Source organism: Monoraphidium neglectum, assembly GCF_000611645.1.
Source record: "Monoraphidium neglectum strain SAG 48.87 unplaced genomic scaffold scaffold00860, whole genome shotgun sequence".
NCBI classification, from domain to species: Eukaryota; Viridiplantae; Chlorophyta; class Chlorophyceae; order Sphaeropleales; family Selenastraceae; genus Monoraphidium; species Monoraphidium neglectum.
Window position 1 is genome coordinate 1 of NW_014012768.1, and position 19,390 is coordinate 19,390.

Sequence of the window (19,390 nt, forward strand, 5' to 3'; positions counted from 1 at the left end):
CCTCACCCCGCATCCCCGGCGCCCAATGCGCCCCCTCCCCTCATGCTGGCCCCTCCCGTTCCACCGACCAATCCACCACCCCCCCACACACACCTGTAGAAGTCCATGATGGGCTCCACCACCTCCTTGACCACCTTGCAGATACCCCGGTCATAGTAGGGCCACAGCTCCCCCAGCAGCTTGTTGAACCACTGGGGAGGGGCGCCGTCATGGGGTGTGGGGGGCCATGTGTGGTATGAGTCGCGTGACGTGTCAGCGCATGTGCAAGGGCACCTGTGGGAGTGCTCGTGTGGATGCACGTACGTGAGCGCCCGTGCGCGTGCAGGGTGCGTGTGTGTGTGTGTGTGTGTGTGTGTGTGTGTGTGTTATGTTTGTGCGTTAGTGTGTGCGCACAAATGTGTACTTTATCCGCGTTTTGTTGATGCCGCCTGCTACGCTTTATGGCCGCCACCAAGCCCTCCCTCTGGAGCCAGGCCGCACATATGACACATGAGGTTGTGCTCGCGCTCTATGATGAGTCCGCGCACCTCCATTTTTTCGCGGTCTGTGAGGCTGATCCAAGACGGCACGCAGCCCAGCAGGTACTGGCACCCCTTTAGCCCGGGGTCCTGGCTCAACTGCCGGATGGGGAAGGGGTGCGCGACAGGGAGGGTTTGGCGGCGTGGCGTCAGCGAAGCGCGGGCCTCTGGATGCATGCCGCCAGTGGGTCGGTCGCGATGACCCCACCACTTGAATGGATTCGTGATGGCCCCCGGCACGACACCCCTCAGTAATCTGCATGGACGCCAGCACGCGAAAGAGTCAGGTCGCTTGGGCTGCGTGCGCGCTAGGAGTGCAGCCGGGCCCACCAGCTGCAGATACTGCTGCTTGCGCTTGGCGTTTTTCGAGTAGAGGTATGCGAACGCCACGCCCCCCAGCAGGCCGACCGCCGTGGAGCCGCCGAGCAGGCCGAGGTGCGGGCGCCACCACAGCAGGAACAGTGCAGACAGCACCGCCGGGATCGCGGCGAGGACGACAAGCAGCTGCGCGAGCGTGAAGACGCGCGGGCCGTCCTTGGCACCGATGACTGCCTTGTCGCGCCGCCGGCGCAGGCGCGGCGCGCCATCGGGGCCCTTGACGATTTGCACCTCGGGCCCCGCTCGGGCGAGCAGCTGCTGCACCTCCTCCAGCGTCATGGCCTTGACGCGCTCGACGGCCGAGAGCGTGGTAGGCCCGATGTCATCCATCATGGCGACATCTGCTGCGGCCTCGGGCATCGTGTCGTGGCACCGTTGGCTAGTGATCTGGCAGTGCAGACGCGCTGCTTAGTCGCCACGATTTTGATATGCGAATGCACAGATTCTTTGCAGCGAGGTGAATCAGGGGTTGTCGCGGTGCTGCCAACTGCCGTGACTTCTCTAAACGCGCTGAAATGCCTTGAGAGCTAGAACAACAACCTGTAAGTATCCAGATACGCTGGCGGAAGGGCGCATTGATGATGGGATCCTCACGAGTTACCCTGCTGCATCGATGTGGTGACATGGGCCAGCAAGGCTGGACACAGGCCCTAGCAACGTGCGCAATCTTGCAATTTCTGTTTGGAAGTCCCCAGAATAGATCTATCATTAACCCTTGTCCTGCAGGGGCTGATCTGCGCGACCTGGACGCTCGCAAAAGCTTGTAGGTGGGGGAGCACAAGATCCAACCTTGTCAATATGTGGTGCTGAGCGCACCGCTGTGCCACTCGCGCGCGCCGCCAAAGGTGCAAGCGGCAGCACGCAATCGCTGCCACCGCTTGCACCGCCCTGGCAGGGTGCCAGCGATGGGCGCCAAGGTGAGCAAAATCTCTGCCCAGGAGGAGGCGCGCATCGCCAAGAAGTGCGTGGCGCGGAGAACGGCGTACTACGGCTGCGTCGCGGCCAACAAGGCCGATCCCAAAGCTTGCGAGCGGCTGGAAGCGGCGCTGGTGATGTGTACCGCTTCAGGTGCGCCTCTCAAGCCGCGCGCCGCGGGCGTCGGGGGCAGAGCCACGCCTGTGACCTGCTGCACGGCTCGAGCCCGTGCCATTGGCGGCTCAGCAAACGATGGCCTCAGGCCCTGCAGCGCCCGGCAATGCGTTGTGCTGCACAAGCTTCGGCGGGGCGCGCCCCCTCATCTCGCCCCTCCCCCGGCTTTCCCCAGCCCCGCGTGCCACCCACTGGGTCCGCCTCCCCCTTCCACCCACCCGTTCTCCTGGACCCTGGCAGAGCTCGCCAGCTGCAAGGAGGCCTCCGGGGAGCACGAGCGGTGTTTCACCTCGCTCATGAACACGGGGCGCTACAACGGCCGCAGGGACTGCACCGTCGAGCTCGACGCGCTCAAGGCCGCCCTCAAGCGGCACGGCGCGTACCCTTTCCCCCAGGCGTGACCGGCCACGGGTACGACCAACTACCCGCCGCGCAGGCGCGGGTGGCAATAGCTTGTCCGGCCCTGCACTGCGCATGGCCGGCAGATGTTGACCGTCAGGGGTGGTTGCACCTCCGTGTTGACCTTTTCGGGCTTTGCTGGCTCCCTGCCCGTGCTTGGGATAAGCCTGTCAGAGGGGTACGCCAACTGGCTGCCATGCTGCCTGCGCGTGGGGCATGCACAACGAGCGACCGGGCGCTGCAAGACGCGCTGGCGCATGTGCTGCACACACAGTGCTTAATAGCCCACACGGGGAATGCTATGTATGTTACCGTACACTCTCTTCTTGGCTCTCTCTCATGGTGAGTACGTCAGCCTCCGACTCTTGGAATTCTCCTTATGCTGGAGCATAACCCGGCCATCCATGAGTCTCGTCTCAACCCCACAGCTGTTCAGCGCCCGCCAGCGGCAAGAAGTCATGCATGCCCTCAACCCCTCCGGCGGCGGGCCTGGCCAAGGCGGGCCGCGGGTGGCCCGTCCCTCGCGCAGCCAGCAGCGGGAGCGAAGCAAGGACAAATGGAGACGGATGGGAGGAAGACCTGGTGTGGAACACAGCCACACCAGACAAAGTATGGCAGCAACAATGGGGGGGGGGCTGGCCAAGCCCAAGGATGCAAGGTGGGGGACTTGAGCTGGCTGCAGGCATGTGCGCTTGGAAGGGGCTCGGTGAGCCATGCATGCGCACAGTCGCAGCCTGACCAGCGGCTACCCACAAGTTTGAAAACACGACAGACAGGGACCAGCATCAAGCAGGGGCCACACCGGGGGTTTGCGAAAGGAAGGCAGCCAAGCCAGTGCGGCAGGGGCCGCCGCACTTGTGAAGTGCGACGACCTGGCTGCTTGCGTATATGCGATGGAGGGGACGTTCTACAGTAGAGGATTGCTGCACGCTCTGCCAAGCCATCCTGTGGTGTGCATCCAAGACAAACAGGCAGCCGCAAGTGACTTGCCTGCGTTGGACCACGGCAGCCGCAGGTGTGCTGCCTTGTCAGCGCAGGGGACCGCCGCAGGCGGTGCGTGGGCAGGTGCACGGCTGCGCAGGGGGGCTAGCATGTGCTGGAGAGGAGCAGCACTGGGCCGATAGGCAAGTGGGCGGGTGCGCTGCCAGCTGGCGAGGGCGTGGCGGGGCGCTGCATGCGGGCGCATGTCCACTGCTCATGGCGTTGCCTCTGACCCGAAGAAGGTGCGCATCGCACGTCTTTGCGTATGCCAGGTGGCCGCAAGCTGGGTCGGCCGGAGAAATCAATGTGGTGCATTGCGTGCGCTGCGAGCTCGGCACGCGCGCTGCTGTTTATGCAAAAGTGAGATGCGCTTCGGCCCGTCATAACAGTTCGTCACAGCCGCACCGCCGCGAGTGCATTGGGGTGCCTTGCGACAGCGAGAAAGCGGGCCTGTGGAGATCCAGGCCCATGCTCCTCATCATGCGCCCTGCGCTGGGCCGTGCAGGGCCACACGCACGCTCTCAGACAGCAGTGCGTGACATGTGTTGCTTGGCGCTGGTATCGGGCTCGACGCGGCTGCCCCACTGCAGTAGAGCCGTGCTTGCGCGCAGTGCTTCCTGTAATGCGTAGATCGTGTGTTGAAGCCTGAGCTACACGCACCAAATGCCGCCCTGCCGTGCTCTGCTCTGGGTCCGCCCCTCGATTTAGACCTCGGGCGGGCCCCAGCGTCCCGTGTGTCCCGCGCAGGGTGCATTGCACGGGGCGCGCGGCGCAGGTGCACCGCGCGGCGCGTCAGGCGCGGCCATTCATTTTGTACATGAAGGACAGCCAGGGGCCCTGGTGCTCCAGAATTTCCGGCCCGAGGCGGAGGAAGGTGAACGACCGCATCGCCGGCAGGCCGTCGGCACTGAGTGCCTGCTGCTGCTGCTGCTGCTGCTGCTGCTGCTGCTGCTGCTGCAGCAGTTGCGGCGGCACCTGCTCGGGCTGCGGCTGCTGCTCCTGGTACACATATTGCAACTGCCGCTGCTGCTGTGGCGACTGCTGCAACCATTGCTGCTGATCTAGTTGGTGGCCGTGCTGCTGGGAGCGATCCAGTGCGGCCGGGGCCGGGCTGCCGGCGAGCTCAGAGGAGCTGCCGTTTGAGTGGAACGGCTGCCCGAGGGCGGACAGCGGCGGTCCTGACTGCACGCCGGCATAGCCAAGCAGCGCGTACCCTGCGTCGCTGTGTGCGCGGTGCCCTGCCAGGGCACACACAGGGCCGCCGCCGCTGCTGCTGCCCGGGCTGAGGCCGTAGCCCCTATTAAGCTGCTGCTGCTCCTGCTGCTCCTGCTGCTGCTGCTGCTGCCAGGACGCGTCCGACGCGGCGCCGCCCGCGCTTGCAAAGCGCCCAGGGTACGCCTGCTGCTGCTGCACCAGCTGCTGCTCCCGCATCGGCGCGCACGGCCACGACGACACCGCTCGCAGCGCCTGCGCGCCCCGCCCGCCGCCGCCCCGTGCACCCACGCCTGCGCCGGCGAGCGCGCGCGTATTGCCGACGATGCGGTCCAGCGCGGTCGCGTCGATGCCCCCGCCCACCAGGAATATCCTCAGCGCGTTCTCCCCGCCGAGCGGGACGCCCAGCGCCGCGGCCGCCGCGCGGATCTGGGACAGCAGCCCCTCCGGCCCGCACTGCGCCTGCCGCGGGTGCTGCGCGTCGCACATCTCCACGCACGTGAGGGTGACGTGCGCGCCGTGCCGCGCGCACAGCTCAAGCAGTGGCGCGTAGCCGTCGCGCGTCGGCGTGTTGTAGTAGCCGGCTGTGAGCTCGCTCGCGTGGCTGCTGCTGTTGTACCACCAGTGCACGCCCGCGACCTTGACCGTAAGCGTGAGCCCCGGGCGCGGCGCGCGGCCGGGCGCGGCGCGCGCCGCTGCTGCGGCGGCGGCGGCGCTGGCGAGCAGCTGCAGCGCGTCCGGCCCGAGGGTGCTGACGCCGCACGCGAGGTGCTCTAGCAGGCACTGCTGCGGCGGCTGGGGGCGCGCCGGCGCAGCCGTGAGGGCGCCGTCGGCGGCAGCGGGGCCCGGCTGCTGCAGCAGCTGCTGCTGCTGCTGCTGCTGCTGCTGCTGCTGCTGCTGCTGCTGCGCAACGACAGAGCCCACGATCGCAGAGCCGTCCGGGCTCAGGGAGCCGACAGAGCCGCCGGCTGCTATCTTTGGCGTGAGTGCGCCGTGGGGCGTCAGGCCCTGCGCAGCCGCCACTGCGCAGCCGGCCGACACATCCAGGGAGTCTGCCAGCGTCGAGCTGCTGCGGCCGTCGGCCCCCAGCAGCCCCGCCAGCGTCGCCGGCCCGGGCGCCGCCGCCGCGCCGCCGCCGCCGCCGCCGTGCTGCCGTGGCGGCGGTGTGCCGTAGCGCTGCGGCGGCTCGGCAGATGCGGCTGAGATGGCCCCCAGGCTGTCAGCCGAGGACAGGCGTGGGTACAGGGGCAGGCTCGCGCCCGGATCAGAGGGCGAGTCCCGAGTGCCATGGCCGCCCCTGCCCATGCCCATGCGCGCGATGAGGCTGCAGAGCGCGGTGCCGCTGTCGCTGCCAATGCTCGCCCAATTTTCCAGGTTGGGAGCGGGCGACTGCTGCTGCTGCTGCTGCTGCTGCTGCTGTTGCTGCTGCTGCTGCAACGCCTGTGCGCGGGGCGTCGACGCCGTCGACAGCGCACCAAACACGCTTCCCACAAGATTTTGGTATGACCAAGCTCGCTGCTGCTGCTGCTGCTGCTGCTGCTGCTGCTGCTGCTGCTGCTGCTGCTGCTGCTGCTGCTCAAGCGCAACGCCCTCAAGACCGCTGGCGCCACCTCTGCTGTCAGCTGCGCTTCGCAGACCCGCCACGCCGGACGGGGCCCTTTCGCAGGTCTGCTCCTGCGCATGCTCGCTGACAGGCTCGAGAGGCGCGGTCCAGACGCAAGACGCTGACCTTGGCAGGCTGCCGCGCGGCACCCCAGGGCTCTCGCAGCCGACGAATCCGTCCTCCCCACAGCCGCCCACCGCGCCACAATCGCTGCCGCCCGCGCCGCCGCCGCCGCTGCCCGCCATGGCCTGCAGCCGCTGCAGCAGTGCCTGCGCGCCGCGCCCGAGCGGGCTGCGCGGCCGCCGCGCGTCGCCCGCCCCGGTCGCGCCGCCGGACGAGAAGCGCCCCAGCGCGCGCGAGGCGGCGCACAGCAGCCGCTCCCCGTGGGCCCGCAGCTCCCCGCTGTACCAGCTGAGGAAGAAGTCCCCATAGGCGCTGCCCCAGCTGCCGCCCGGCGCGAAGAACCCCGTGTCGTGCGGGCTGCTGTTGTACTCGCCGCTGTCGTGCGGCCCAGTCAGCCCCCACTCCGGCCGCCCCCGCGCGCGCGCCGCCGCCGCCAGCGACGCGAGCGCGCGGCGGTCGTAGCACTGGAACTCGCCTACGCCCGGGAAGCGCCAGCCGTTGGCCTCTACGTACGAGGGGTAGCGCAGCTCGCCGCAGGGGCCCATGCCGACCACGGCCGCCGAGATGAGTCCCCCCAGGTCGGCCGCAAAGGCCTCGGCAAACGACGCCATGAACTCCTCGTAGCACTGCAAGTGAGGGCGAGAGGGGGGGCCGGTCGCAGCGGAGGGTTGGCATGCAATGTGTCTGCCCGGCGCCAGGCGTTGGGGCGGCGGTCGACGCAGCACCGCCGCTCCGCAAGAGGGCGCGGCGCCAAAAGCACCAGGGCGCGCGGCCGCCTTGCAGCAACTGAGGGGCGCGGCGCGGCGCGGCGCCTGCTCAGGTGCCAGTGTCCCAGGATGGAGGGCCCTCACGCAAGGGGGCCGCACCTGCACGGGCGTGCGGCCGAAGAGCACGGGCTCCTCGTCCGCCCAGAAGCTGAGGTACTCCTTGTTGCGCTGCCCCAGGCCGGCGCCCCGCCGCGGGCGGTCCGTAAAGAAAATGTCCGGATCCTGCTGCCCCGCCTGCGGCGCACGCGCGCCCGCAAGAGAGACAGAGAGAGGAAGGTGGGCGGTCGTCGCGGGCCGGGCGCGGGCGGGCGAGGGCCCGTCCGGGGCTGGGGCAGGGGCGTGCAGGGGCGCGCAACGGCGGCAGCTCGTGCGCGCAGCGCCGCGCGGCCGCTTTCACCTGCAGCACCCACTCCGGCAGGGGGATCTGCACGAGGTCGCCCACGTTGCCGCCGCACGCGTGGAACGACAGCACAACCTGCAGCTTCAGCCCCGTGGGCCGCAGCACCTCGAGCAGCTGCCTGTAGCCCGTCCACGCGTAGCACCGCGGCGACCGCTCGACTGCGCCCCACTGCAGAGGTTTGGCCGACAAGCGCGCGCAACGGCGCGGCGGGGCGGGGCCAGGAGTCGGCTCAAGGCGTGCCGCTTGCGCACTGAGAGGGTGCCACAATCCAAAGAGCGCGCGCTCTGAGGTTCCGTGACTGCGTCGCCGAACGCGCGGTTCTGCTGCTGCTCGCTGCGGCTGGCGTGCGCCCAGGCTGGCGGCTGTCCAGGCTGCCCAGGCTGCCCTGGCTGCCCAGGCTGCCCAGGCTGCCCAGGCTGCCCAGGCTGCCCAGGCCAAGGCCGGGCTCTGGGGGCAACGCGGCTCACCCAGACGTCGACGGCGACCCCGTGCACGCCCGAGTTGGCCAGCAGCTGCAGCGCCGCCGCGAACCAGGGCGCTGTTGCGTAGCGGAACACGCCCTCCTTGTTGACCTGGGCGCGCCAGGGGGCGGCGGCGGGCGGCGGCGGCGCAGAGAGGGGGGTTGCGGTGCTGCTGCGGTGACTTGTCGGGCGCCTGCCGCAGGGCTGCGCACTTTGTCCTCCCCCAGCTGAGGTCAACCCCCCCCCCCCATCCCCAGGCCCTGCAGCATAGTCGTGGGCGTCCCAGCGCTGCTGCCTGCACGCAAGGGTCTCCGGCAAGCCGCTCACAGTGTCCAGCGGGAGCATGACATAGACAGGAACCGAGTCGGCTTCATATGCATCCTCGTGCACGCCCACGGACGTCCACGCCTCTGCCGACAGCACGCGCGCCCACGCCCCGGCCGCGTGGTCATTTGGGTCCCCAGTAGTGCAGCCAGCGCACTGCAGCTGCTGCGCGGTTGAGCGGGGCTCGTGCAGCTGTTCGCTGTGACTCCTGCCCAGGCTGGACTGACCAGAGAAGGGCTTCGCCTGCCCCATGAGTCCGAGCGCTGCCAGGGGGACCTCGAGCTTGTCGTAAGCCAAGGCCGCCATGCTGCCGATGTCCAATGGAAGGCTATATCAGCGTCATCACCGCAACCACGGCGCGACGAACAGCTGCTGAGGCCGCGAGCTCCCTTGAAAGTTGCTCTCCCGTGCTCAAGGGGCGCTGGACCATTTCGGCCCCCGGGTCAACAATCAATATACATACGTGATTGATGATAAAGCGCGCTGGCCGGCCCAGGTGCGCCCCGCGTAAAGACGAGGGGGCCACGGGTAGCAGTCGTTGATAGAGATTAGTGGTGTCAATGCAGCGTTATAGTATGTTCTGTGATTTGGGACTCTCACAGAACGTCATTTTTTCAGGGTCCTACCGCGTTCACAAGGATCGCGACTTGCGATACACTTTGTCACAGCGGCGCAAGCACGGCAGCTCGTAACGAGAGACTTGGACCTGCACCATGGTATTTATGAAACAGTTATAGATCGCCAGGTAGCCCCGACCGGCGGGACGCTGGCGCCCCTCGCGGCGCAACAACGCCGCACCACCAGGGGCAATCCGCAGCGTCGACTCGAGAGAGGGTGCGGGAGAGACGCGCCGCTGCATCCAGTCATGCTCCGTGCCGAGCTTTCCAGATTCCTTCCCCCTGCGGCCGCTTGGTGGTGCAAGCTCCTTTACAATGCGCTCCCTTCACAGCAGGGCATTGCTGGGGCCCAACACCAAAAAATTCAAAAATTGGCTGTGTTTGCCAACACAGCCGATAGGGCGACTGGTGTGCGTGCCGAAGCAGTGCACCGTCGCTATAATTGTCTCATGTCACTTGTCACGCAAATTGGCTGCAAACACTCCTGCATTCCAGTACGTTGTGCTTCACTTCACATTCGCACTGGGCAGCAGGTGCTCTGCTGCCGGGTGCATCGCCACCGCCGGCGCACAGGGCCCAGGGACGCCATTGGCAATGACAGTGCAGACCGGCAGCACGGTCCCCGCTGCACCACCACCAAAATCGGCTGGCCTGCGAGCCGACGCGCCTGCAGGCAGGCCATGGCCCATGCGCGCTGCATCGGGCAGCTCCGTCGCGAGCGTGGGGGTTGCGCCCTCCACTGTTGCCGCTGAGCCTGCTGCTGCCTTCACCTCTGGTGGAGACGTTGCGGGGCTTGGCGTGGGGTTTGACCACTTGTCTGCTACGCAGGTGGCTCGCTGCTCCGCCCCCTGCTCCTGCTGCGGCTGTGGTCGCTGCTCCTGCTGCGGCTGTGGTCGCTGCTCCTGCTGGAGCGGCCGCTGCTGCTCCTGCTGCTGCTGCTGCTGTTGCTGCTGCTGCTGCTGCGGCGCAGCTGGTGGTTGGAGCGCGACTTCAGCCGAGGGGTTGGGCCCTGTGCCTCCTGCAGGGCTAGCGGGCTGCTGGGGTGCGCAACCTGCAGCTGCCGCGCCCCCACGACTGTTTCCTGTGGTGGCCTGGGCCAAACAGGCATCGTCAACCACCGCGAATTGCGAGCAGGCCTCTGCTCCTGCAGTCGCAGCTGGCAAGGCATGAGCCGCCTGTTCCTTCTCCTGCTGCTGCTGCTGCCACTGCTGCTGCCGCTGCTGTTGCTGCTGCTGTTCATGCGGCATTTCGCTTGCCTGTGCCCGCCGCTCCCCTTCCTCCCGAGTTGGCTCCTCCTGCGACTCCCCCTGCGCTGGCTCTGGCTTGTGCAGCATATCAGCAGCCTCAGCTGCCGCAGCTTGCCCCAGCTGCTCGCTGCTGTCCACACACATTGGCTGTGGCTTGCCACCTGCACTAGTTGTGGTCGCGTCCTCCGGTCCTTCCTTGGGCTGCTGTTTCGGCTGCTCCTGCTGCTTGGCCCCATCAACCTCCATCTCATCAGTGCTGCTGCCATCCATGCCAACGTTCCCGTTGGCCGTCGACGCCTGTACCGCTGCAACCACTGCGGCCGCCGCCATGGCAGCAGCGGCTGCACCCTCGGCCTCGGGAACGGCTGCAGCGTGTACTGCCGCATCGCAGTCCTCCGCGGGGCACTCCTCTTGGTGCCGCCGGCACTCCTGCTCCTGCTTCTGCTGCTGCCGGTGCCGCTGCTGCTGCTGCTGCTGCTGCTGCTGCTGCTGCTGCTGCTGCTGCTGCTGGCATCCAGCCACCACATGCCTGTCCTGGTCCCGACTCCGCTCCGTGTGCTCAACACCGCCATCAGAGCCGCACGCCTCAGAACACGAGCTGGAGCGGCGCTTCCGCCGGGCGCGACCCGCAGGCGCTCGAGAGCCGCCGTTGGCCTGTGACGCCCCCTCAGCCGCCCTCGGCTCAGCCTCCTCTCGCTCCCCCTGGCTGCCCTCCTCACGTTTCGCTTCGCGCGCCTCAAAATGCTGCTGCTCCGTCCCTTCCTCCCCTCCGCCGTCGCCTCCCTCGCGCCGGCGTTGGCCCCTCCGGCCCTTGGCCGGCGCTGCGCTGCTGGGTGACGGCATCTCCCCCGCGGCGATCAGCGCGAGCGCGTGCAGGAGGTTGGCGCCCTCCTCATCGTCGTCGTCAGAGGCGCCAGACGCGCTCTCGGACGCGCCCGCGCCGTTGCCCGCGCCATTGCTCGCGCCGTTGCCCGCGCCGTTGCCCACGCCGTTGCGCGCCCCGTTGCCCGTGTGGCCGCCCCACTCCGCATCCTCGGCCGGGCCTTCAGGAGGGGGCGACCTGCCGCCGGTGGCCTCCTGGCCGGGGGCGAAGCGCTCGTACCACAGCCGCTGGAAGAGCGCCTGCAAACACATGTGCGCACCAGGCGAGTGACGCCGCGTCAGCGCCGCCAAGACTCGCCAGGAAGAACGCAACGACAGGCCGTGCCGCAGCCGAGCCCCTCAGCACTTGCACAGATGCATGCACTTCGCGCAGTGGCGCAAACGTCAAGCATGCGCGCAGCGCTGAGCTGAGGTGTAAGTGCAGCCTCCGCAGGTGCAACGCGGTCAATGCTTTGTACTCAAAGCCGCCGACCACGCACCTGCAGCTCCTCGGCCATCTTGTATATGGCATCACCCTTATGGTTATAGATCTTGGCATTTGACCAGACCAGGTTGGTGTCCAGCTGCATGTCCTCCGCGGTCTGCATGCGGCAGTTTCGGGTGGAGCCAGTGGGCCAGCCGCAGCTCGAGTGAGAGGAATGGACGCCCAAAGTCATGTTCCGGGGTGCAGCTGCGGCGGCAGCAGCGGCAACCGGCGGCCGCGGCTGCTCCTGGTTTCCGCCGGCTGCCGCCGCGCGCTGCAGCGCGCACCTGGTAAAGGTCCGACTCGAGGCGCGCCATGACCGTGCCGATGTCCATAGGCTGGAGTATGACGTCATAGTACCCCGGGGCCTCGCTCTTCTTCACGGGGGCCATGAAGGGCCACGAGTACCTGGAAGTTGATCGGGTTTGGGGTGTGGCAGCCAGAGGGACTGATGGGTGAGGAGGGTATCGTCTCATGCGTGGTGTCTGTTACACACCAGAAGAACTGAGGTGGTCGGGCGTCCAATCTTGAAAACAACAATGCGGCCCAGTGGCAGGTCAGCTGCCAGGCGCTCGGCACGTGCGCATGTGCGGGGTGTTGTGCTCGCGCCTCGTCACCAGAGCGCCGCTGCAGGCATGCATACCAAGCTACGCAGAACGCGCGGTGCACCTGTGCGCCATGAGGGCGTTGAGGATGCTGCGGCACTTGCGCTTCCACGGCTTGCCGCCGTCAGAGACCCCGCTCAGTTCCTGTCGGGGCGGCGCGCAAAGCGTGCACGCACATGCACGTCGGAAAGAGCAGAGCCATGGAGGGGGCGGTGGCAAGGGCTGCAGCATGCGCGTGGTAGCAGTCGATGCGTACGACTCCGCTGGGCAGTGCCCCGCGACGCTGCTCCAGGCGCGCACCTGGAGGGACCGCTCTGAGTGGTGCCGCTTGAAGGGCCTGGGCACACAGACAGCGAGGCACACGGAACCATAGGACGCGCGGTCACTGACCAGTGCTATTCTGCAGAACAGGTATTGCAGCCCATTCCCTTGCAACACGACTTGATTGGATGCAGGCGGAGTCGCCCATTGGCGACAGTCTCATCACGGTCAAGCAATGTGTGCCCGGGCGACAGAACGGCGCCGCGCCACTCCGCGGACCCTGCATCCCACCTGTACAGAGGGTCGGGATCCCTCTTGCCGACTTTCTCCAGGACGGCGAGCTCCTTAGCCTTGCCGCCTGCGTCTCAGTGTCGCAACGAGCGGGACGGCCGGGGTCTGCAGGGCCCGATCTCCGCTGTAAATCGGAATGTAATAACGCGTGCACGCAATCCGAATCGTTGCCGATCGCGGTCCCGGGTTGCACTGCTCGCGGATGGACGCACCAGCAACGAGCCCAAGAAAAGCCGCCACCTCTTTCTTTGAACGAAATCTCTTGCCTTGAGGGCTCCAATAGTAAGTGTCCTGAGGAGAGGTTGAAGGGATGGTCAAGGAGCCCAGAACACGGGGCGCCCTCCGGCAGGCCGCTCGCGCTGCCGCCGCCGCCCGCAGAGTTGTCAACGGCGCCGGCGGCCAGTGTCGAACCCCATGCTGCGGGCTGCGCTGAGTGACCTGGAAACTTACCTTGGTTCCCGCGCTGTTGCCCGCACGACGAATGGAGACAATGGCGCTCCACCCCTTCTCCAGGTCATACCCCATCGCCGCCAGGCTCGCATACAGGTCGGCCTGCTTTTGCCTACTGGCGACGCTGTCTATGCAAACGTCGTCCATGGATGCCGTGCGCACCCACAAGGCCGCACGGCCGGCGGCGGGGCCAGGTGCGCCGCACAACGGGGCAGCAGCGTGGCGGCAACGCGGGCGACGCACTGAGGGCGGTGGCCGGGCCAGGCGTGTGGACAACGCGTGCTGTATGCGTGTAGGTGATTGCGTGACGCTTGATGCCTGCAATCAGAATTGGTGAAAATGATGTTTACCTGCCAAAGCGTGCAACTTGTTTGGTGGCGGCCGCGAATCTGCCACCTGCTGCTGCAGCAACGGCGCCGGCGCCGGCGACCGTCGCGAAAATTCGCGGAAGCTATCGAATAAACGCGAATTATTATCGCGATATTTGTTTCGACTTTGGGCCGTTGCATCCCGGTGTGCGGCCCGCCGCCGCTGCTGGATCTCATGTGGACGAGCGGCAGCGATCCACATCCCTGGCGAAAGCAGCATCACTTGGGATATATGCTGTACGATTATATGGGCTTATGCCCAGCTTCCGGTTGTGTTACTGGAGAGCGCAGGGTGGGGCGGGTGTTGCCGTTGACCTGCTTTTGAGCCGCTTTGAATTCTTTGAAGTGCGAGCACGGGTTCAAGTGCATGTACTGCCCCGCGCAAATATGATCACTGCATAGGTCTTGTGCGCAATCCTTGGTCACTGGTATGGGCAGAGAGACCCCATCTGCTGTGTGCACGCTCCTGCTTGCCACACTCGTGGTGGGTGTTGACCCAGCCCCTCCAAATAGCGCCCTGCGAACGTGGGCTCATCTCTGCAGGCATGTTTAAAGGTTTTTCATTTGTAAGCAGGTGTTCCAGGGGAGACACAATTTGCAAGACGACGATTAACAAGACCAACACCACCAGCATTCCCGGCTGTGTGTCCTCCAGTATAAACAGGTGCGCACACGGCCCAACAAGACCTCCGTGCACGAAAACTTGCCGTGGCATTGACATCACACGCTACACAAGTTTGGATGAATGTAACTATCAGAGGAGGTTGAGCACACAAAGGCTGATTACTGGTATGTGGTAGGCACACGAGAACCAAGTCTTGTTGCTTGCAAATTGGTCCAATGTCCCTGGTCCGCAAGATAGGTAAACAGGAACGTAAGGGAAATTCACAGGCGAGCCAAAAGCATCAAACACATTAGAGCTTATGTAGGATGAGGGGAGCGGACAGTGCGGATGTGATGGCTAGCCATGCTGGAAATTGTCAATGGCCGGTGCGGGCGCAACCGCACTCACACCGTCTGCAGAGGGCGGTGCAATAGCAGACACCCGCCGGTGCAAGACAACAAAAGCCAAGTGTAGGACTTCGGTAGCAGCTGGCTAGCCCCATTTGACGCGCTCATCTGCCAGAGGCGTGCCGCCTAGCATACGTGAGAGATTTGTCGTACAAGCCCAACATTTATTTGGTTCGCAGTGGGTTGGCGGTGGTGCTTGGGGGGGGGGGTGACAGTTGCGATGTTGCTCGCAGCCGGCCACAGTGGTTGCTGAACCTGCCGCCCCAATATAAGAATTGTTTCGAACTCGCTTCAAATACCATTGATGCTCACGCAATGGCGGCGGACTGTAGCCAAACCGCCTGGCCAGTGGCGACTGATGGGTTGAGCGAAGGTCAACAAGTGCTGAGCGAGATAGTGAAGCCTGATGCAACCTTTGTCGGCACCGCTCCCTCTCCTCCCCTTCAAACATTGGAAAGGACTACTGTGTGGAAGCAAAGGATCTCCCAACCACGAACACTATCTGCTGGCCAAATACGAAAACCGGCTTGAAGCACCCGCCGCCCCGTTTGGGCCCCAAGTGCGCTGCAAGCACCGCTAGCAGCCACGTCATTCCGGCTGGGTGCTGACAGGGCGCGGGGGGAGCTGCTGCCCAGGATGTTCGGAATCGCCGCCTGGATTGCAGCCGGGCAGCAGGGGCAGCAGCGCCGAGAGGCTGCGCAGGGGTGTGGCGGTTGCGCATGCGATATGCCCAGTCAGATTTTTTGGGGTTGGTACTGCAGAAAAGCGGAAGGCTGATCTCGATCTATGGTGCTGGTGCGGGGTATGTTGACATGAATGCATGCGCTTGCATGCAAGCGTATGCATGCCATTGCACATATGCACGCATGCAATTGCATGCTCGCTTGAATGCACGCATGCGGATTTGTGCTCACCTCTCCAGCAGATGGTCAAACTCCGTCTCCAGCTGCTCGCACAGGAACTGGAAGCTGTACCACCGCACCTTTTGGGGGCAGCGCGGCCCGCGGGGAAGCAGGGCAGGGGTAGGCTCAAGGCAAGGCGTCTGCAAAATCAAGTGACATCTCTGGCTGCGCGGGAGCGAGGAAAACGCTGGCAGCCATGGCACTGTATTCCCTGGAGCCCAAGTTGCCGCCACTCGGCCGTGCCCCAGGGCACGCGCTGGCGCCAGCGCACCTTTGCCAGGTAGCCCTCTGTGCCTGACGGCCAGAACAGACGAGGTGTGTCTTGGGACAGAGGGATTGCAGAGCGTAGGTGTGTTGAGCATGTGTGAGTGCAAGTGTGAGGGTGTATTTGTGAAGAGTGTGCGTACTGCAGGGTATCATGCACGCGCGCCGGCAAATGCATGCACGCGCACTCACACATGCAGAGAGAGCTGATGGGCACAGCAGGGTCGTGGCTACGCGATGTGAAACGAGGGCGTGCGTGCGGCGAGCGAGGCCTCTTGGTGACTGAGGGTGGGTGCCGCAGCCTCACCGACGTGCGGCATGTGCTGGCGCAGCACGGCATCGTCAAGTGACATCCGCTCTGAGGGGTGGGGGGAGTCTGGGAACGGCGACGCGCCTGCAACCCGGGAGGAGGTTTCATGGGTGGGTGGTTGCGCGGTGAAGCCGGGTTTGTGGGAGAAGAGGTCTTGAGGTGGGAGAGGCGCTTGCATGGAGGGGAGGCAGGGGCAGAGGCACTCACATGCAGAAGCCCTGGTCCATGAACAGGCTGCATGCCACAGTCAGCGATGACGCATTGAACCACGCATGGAGGACGCTCGCCGGACCGCGACTGCCCCGCTTGCATAGCGGCGCCCAGGCCCGGCCCTCACCCGCAAGCCCGCCGGCGTCCTCCGTGCCGCTTCGCGAGAGAGGGTGGATGCGCAGGCGCGGCAGGCTGGGCATCTGGTGGCTAGCGCCAGGCGGCTGCCGCGCCTCCCGCTGCTGCGATGGGGCCTCCTGCTGCACTGAGTGCTGCCCCACCAAGGGAGCCTGCCTAACCGGCCGCGGTGGCGCCGCCGCGGCCGCCCCTGCGCCCCCCACGCCCGCCGGTGTGCCGGCGACCGCGCTTATCGCCGCCGCTGCCGCCGCCGCCTTCAGGCCCCCTCCGCCCCCCGCCGCCGCTGCCGCCGCCGCCACAGCCGCGGCTTCGCTGAGCCCCACGTCGCCTGGGCCCGCCTCGCCCTCCTCTGCTGCCGCCAGCATCTCGAGCACAGAGTCCAGGGGCGCCCTCCCCCGCGGCCCTGCACCCATCAGGGCGCGCAGCTGGCGCGCCGGCTGCGCGCGCCCGGGCGCGGGCCCGCGCGGCGACGCGGCGGGGGCGGCGGCGGCGGCGGGGCGCACTGCAGGCATGGACGCGGCGCGGACGAGCATGCGGCCGAGGGCTGCTGTGGTGCCGGCCGCCGCGCTGCGCCGGGGCGAAGAGGTTTGGTAAGGGACAGAGGGCAGCCGTCGGAGAAGTGTCGCAATCCGAGTCAGTCAGCAGAACGGCAGCGCGCACGCGCGCTCATCAAGAGCCCATCAGTCATCCTGCATGCACTTACACAGCCTGCATGGGGCCGCACACGGCATGAATGCGCGCCCTGCTGGCACCCACCCCAGCGTGGCGGACAGCGTGCGCAGCGGGGACGCTGACGCCGACGGCGACGTGCCCGCAGCGGCGGTCGGCGCGCGGGGCGGCGCCGACACCGCGGCCAGCGGGCGGTCCTAAGAGGGGGGGGGCACGCAGGGGAGGGCGGCGGCGGCCGCGGTCAGGCTGCGCCACGAGGCTGGCTGACTCCTGCGCGATGTGGGGGCCCCACCGACTGGCCTGGAAGCGTCGGCAGGAAGGGGCGTGGTCCCTGTGCCCTGCTTGGACCGCTTGAAATCGCAGGCTGGCGCTTCCAGCAGCCCTACCTCAGTCTTGTCTGTATTTTCCGACCCCCTCGCATTGCATCCGCTGGCCAGCCCTTGCGTTCAAACGGTCAAGAGAACCAACCGGTCAAGAGAACCAGTGACTTATTACGGCCCCAAACTTTGCGAAAGTTAAAGAGACTGCGGTGCTTTTTGCGGCAGTCACGCCTATGAAGGGCGCGAGTGTGCGGCTGACAGAAAAGAACACGCGCGCCACCCACCTCGTCCACCGCCGGCTCATCAAAGCTGAAGCGGTCGTCTTCGTCGTCCTCCTCGCCGCAGCCGCACGCTCCTGGTTGCCGCGGCGCGGCCTGGTTGTAGCGGCGGATATGATCTATGATCTGGTTCCGCTGGCCCTCGGAGATCTGGGATAAGGGGTTTCAAGGGGTTTTGAAGGTGGTGGTTGACGGCCGGTTTGGCATAAGCAAGGTGATGGATCATGATAAGATGTAGGGACAGGTCAAGCAAACGACACTGTGTTCAAGTTGCAGTGCCGAGCAGTCCACAGCGCTGGCAGCATCTTATGGGACCGGATAACAAACGAACAGACAGCTGGCTCCGCCTCGATTCGAGCTCGTCCAAGCCCCCTCCGCCCCACCAACCTCGTTTATAACATCCAGGGTCCGCTTGAACACCCGCAGCGCCCGCTCCGCCTGTCGGCACCTAGCCCCGACGCGCCTGTGCACCGGCGCCTCGGCCCCACCCGCCTGTCCGTCCGCAGGCTTGCCCCCGGCGCCGGGCAACGGTGCGTTGCGGCGGCCGCGGGCCCGGAAGAGCGTGGTCGTGGGCGGCCGCACGCGGTCTGAGCCGCGCGGCATGGCGTCGCGGCAGGCGCGGGTGAACGCGACAGAGGAGGCCTGCAGGCGGTCAAGAAGAGATGACGGGTACCTGTGGGAAAATGGAGGCGAACAGGGCAGGCGGCAGCGTAAAACGCGCGGTCAGTGCTTGGCGCAAGCGACGGCAACCATCCCGTTTCTGGTCACGCACCTCGGTAAGAGCCCCGCCACGCTCCCATGCCCGTCGCAAGGACGGTTGAGGCGAAGGGGCCTGCGAGCGGCGTCCCTGACCCCTCAATACTTTGGACCCTGGAACCCTAAACCCTGGGCCCACCTGTGTTTCAGGGTCTCCATCATCACGTTGTCAAACCCCTCCCGCAGCGTGAGGTGCAGCGTCCAGACGATCCGTGCCACGCGGCGGACGCCGTTGCGCACCTGCTGCATCTGTGGGGCGGACGGGGCGTACGGTCGCGCGAGCGAGGGCGGCGTCGTGAATGCAGGCGCGCACGCTCACGCGCTGTCGGTGCACTCGCATGCCTCACGAGTGCTCAGGAGGCGGGCGCGCTGCGCCTGAGCAACGGCACGCAGCTGCGCGGCGCCGCGACGGCCGCATGTTAGACTGGGTTCGCCTCCGTCAGGCGGTTTGACAAGCAGAGGAGGGGAGGAGCGTCTCACGCGGGCGGCGCTGCGGCGGGGGCGGGGGCCGGGGCTCGCACCTGAGTGACTGGCATGTGCCAGTTCTTGCGGGTGTGGCCCAGCAGCAGCAGCGGCGCGTAGACGCGGTAACCCCACAGGGTGCCTGCAGGCCGCGAGGGCAGGGTGTTGTGAGCAATCAGCGGGAGAGTGAGGTGGGTGGGGGTGGGGCTGTGACGCACTGTACACGCAAGGGGTTGGGTCTCCTGAGGTCTCAAATCCGTGGGGTGGGCTGGCGTGCAGATCCGCACGCCGCGCCATAGGCCCCACTTCTAGCCGCCAAGCAGGGGGCAATCTGCAGGCACACGAACTGGCCGCAGCGCGGGGCTGCCCGATGGGGCACTGCCCACGGGCACCCCCAAATGCCCGAGCCCAATGCGGCAAGCACGTCGGGGGGATGAAATGGGGTGCGCCGTCTTATAAATTGTGAAGTCGATACCGCATCTCCTGCCGCGACGCACCCAGGAACAGCTCTGTCTCCGCCTGCTTGAGGGCGTCCAGCATTAGGTTGGTGGCCTTGTGCAGCCCAAACAGCGCCTCCTCACACTGCTCGTCGATGCGGCTGCAGCGCGGGGCGGGGCGGGGGCGAGGCGGGGCG

The 19,390-nt window shown here is 66.4% G+C and overlaps 5 protein-coding genes across 5 annotated transcripts; 1 reads left to right on the top strand and 4 right to left on the bottom strand.

The window, feature by feature from the left end:
* Positions 1–2: 2 nt before the first annotated feature.
* MNEG_5658 (hypothetical protein) lies at positions 3–1,256 on the bottom strand (the record flags this gene model as incomplete). Its single annotated transcript, XM_014045862.1, has 3 exons — positions 3–191; positions 528–617; positions 849–1,256. The coding sequence occupies 3 exons, from the start codon at positions 1,254–1,256 to the stop codon at positions 3–5; spliced, it is 687 nt and encodes a 228-aa protein (XP_013901316.1).
* Positions 1,257–1,801: 545 nt separating this feature from the next.
* MNEG_5659 (hypothetical protein) lies at positions 1,802–2,386 on the top strand (the record flags this gene model as incomplete). The annotated part of the gene is made up of 2 exons (XM_014045863.1): positions 1,802–1,964; positions 2,226–2,386. 2 exons carry the CDS (start codon positions 1,802–1,804, stop codon positions 2,384–2,386), a joined length of 324 nt encoding a protein of 107 aa, XP_013901317.1.
* A 1,771-nt stretch (positions 2,387–4,157) lies between these two features.
* MNEG_5660 (beta-amylase) lies at positions 4,158–8,561 on the bottom strand (the record flags this gene model as incomplete). The annotated part of the gene is made up of 5 exons (XM_014045864.1): positions 4,158–6,929; positions 7,170–7,304; positions 7,468–7,638; positions 7,938–8,042; positions 8,259–8,561. 5 exons carry the CDS (start codon positions 8,559–8,561, stop codon positions 4,158–4,160), a joined length of 3,486 nt encoding a protein of 1,161 aa, XP_013901318.1.
* An 817-nt stretch (positions 8,562–9,378) lies between these two features.
* MNEG_5661 (Bromodomain testis-specific protein) lies at positions 9,379–13,218 on the bottom strand (the record flags this gene model as incomplete). The annotated part of the gene is made up of 8 exons (XM_014045865.1): positions 9,379–11,241; positions 11,481–11,582; positions 11,752–11,872; positions 12,134–12,213; positions 12,370–12,406; positions 12,622–12,688; positions 12,834–12,912; positions 13,072–13,218. The coding sequence occupies 8 exons, from the start codon at positions 13,216–13,218 to the stop codon at positions 9,379–9,381; spliced, it is 2,496 nt and encodes an 831-aa protein (XP_013901319.1).
* A 2,142-nt stretch (positions 13,219–15,360) lies between these two features.
* MNEG_5662 (hypothetical protein) lies at positions 15,361–19,296 on the bottom strand (the record flags this gene model as incomplete). Its single annotated transcript, XM_014045866.1, has 10 exons — positions 15,361–15,432; positions 15,624–15,646; positions 15,924–16,010; positions 16,264–16,838; positions 17,028–17,137; positions 17,545–17,688; positions 17,926–18,211; positions 18,434–18,543; positions 18,816–18,898; positions 19,254–19,296. 10 exons carry the CDS (start codon positions 19,294–19,296, stop codon positions 15,361–15,363), a joined length of 1,533 nt encoding a protein of 510 aa, XP_013901320.1.
* Positions 19,297–19,390: the final 94 nt, after the last annotated feature.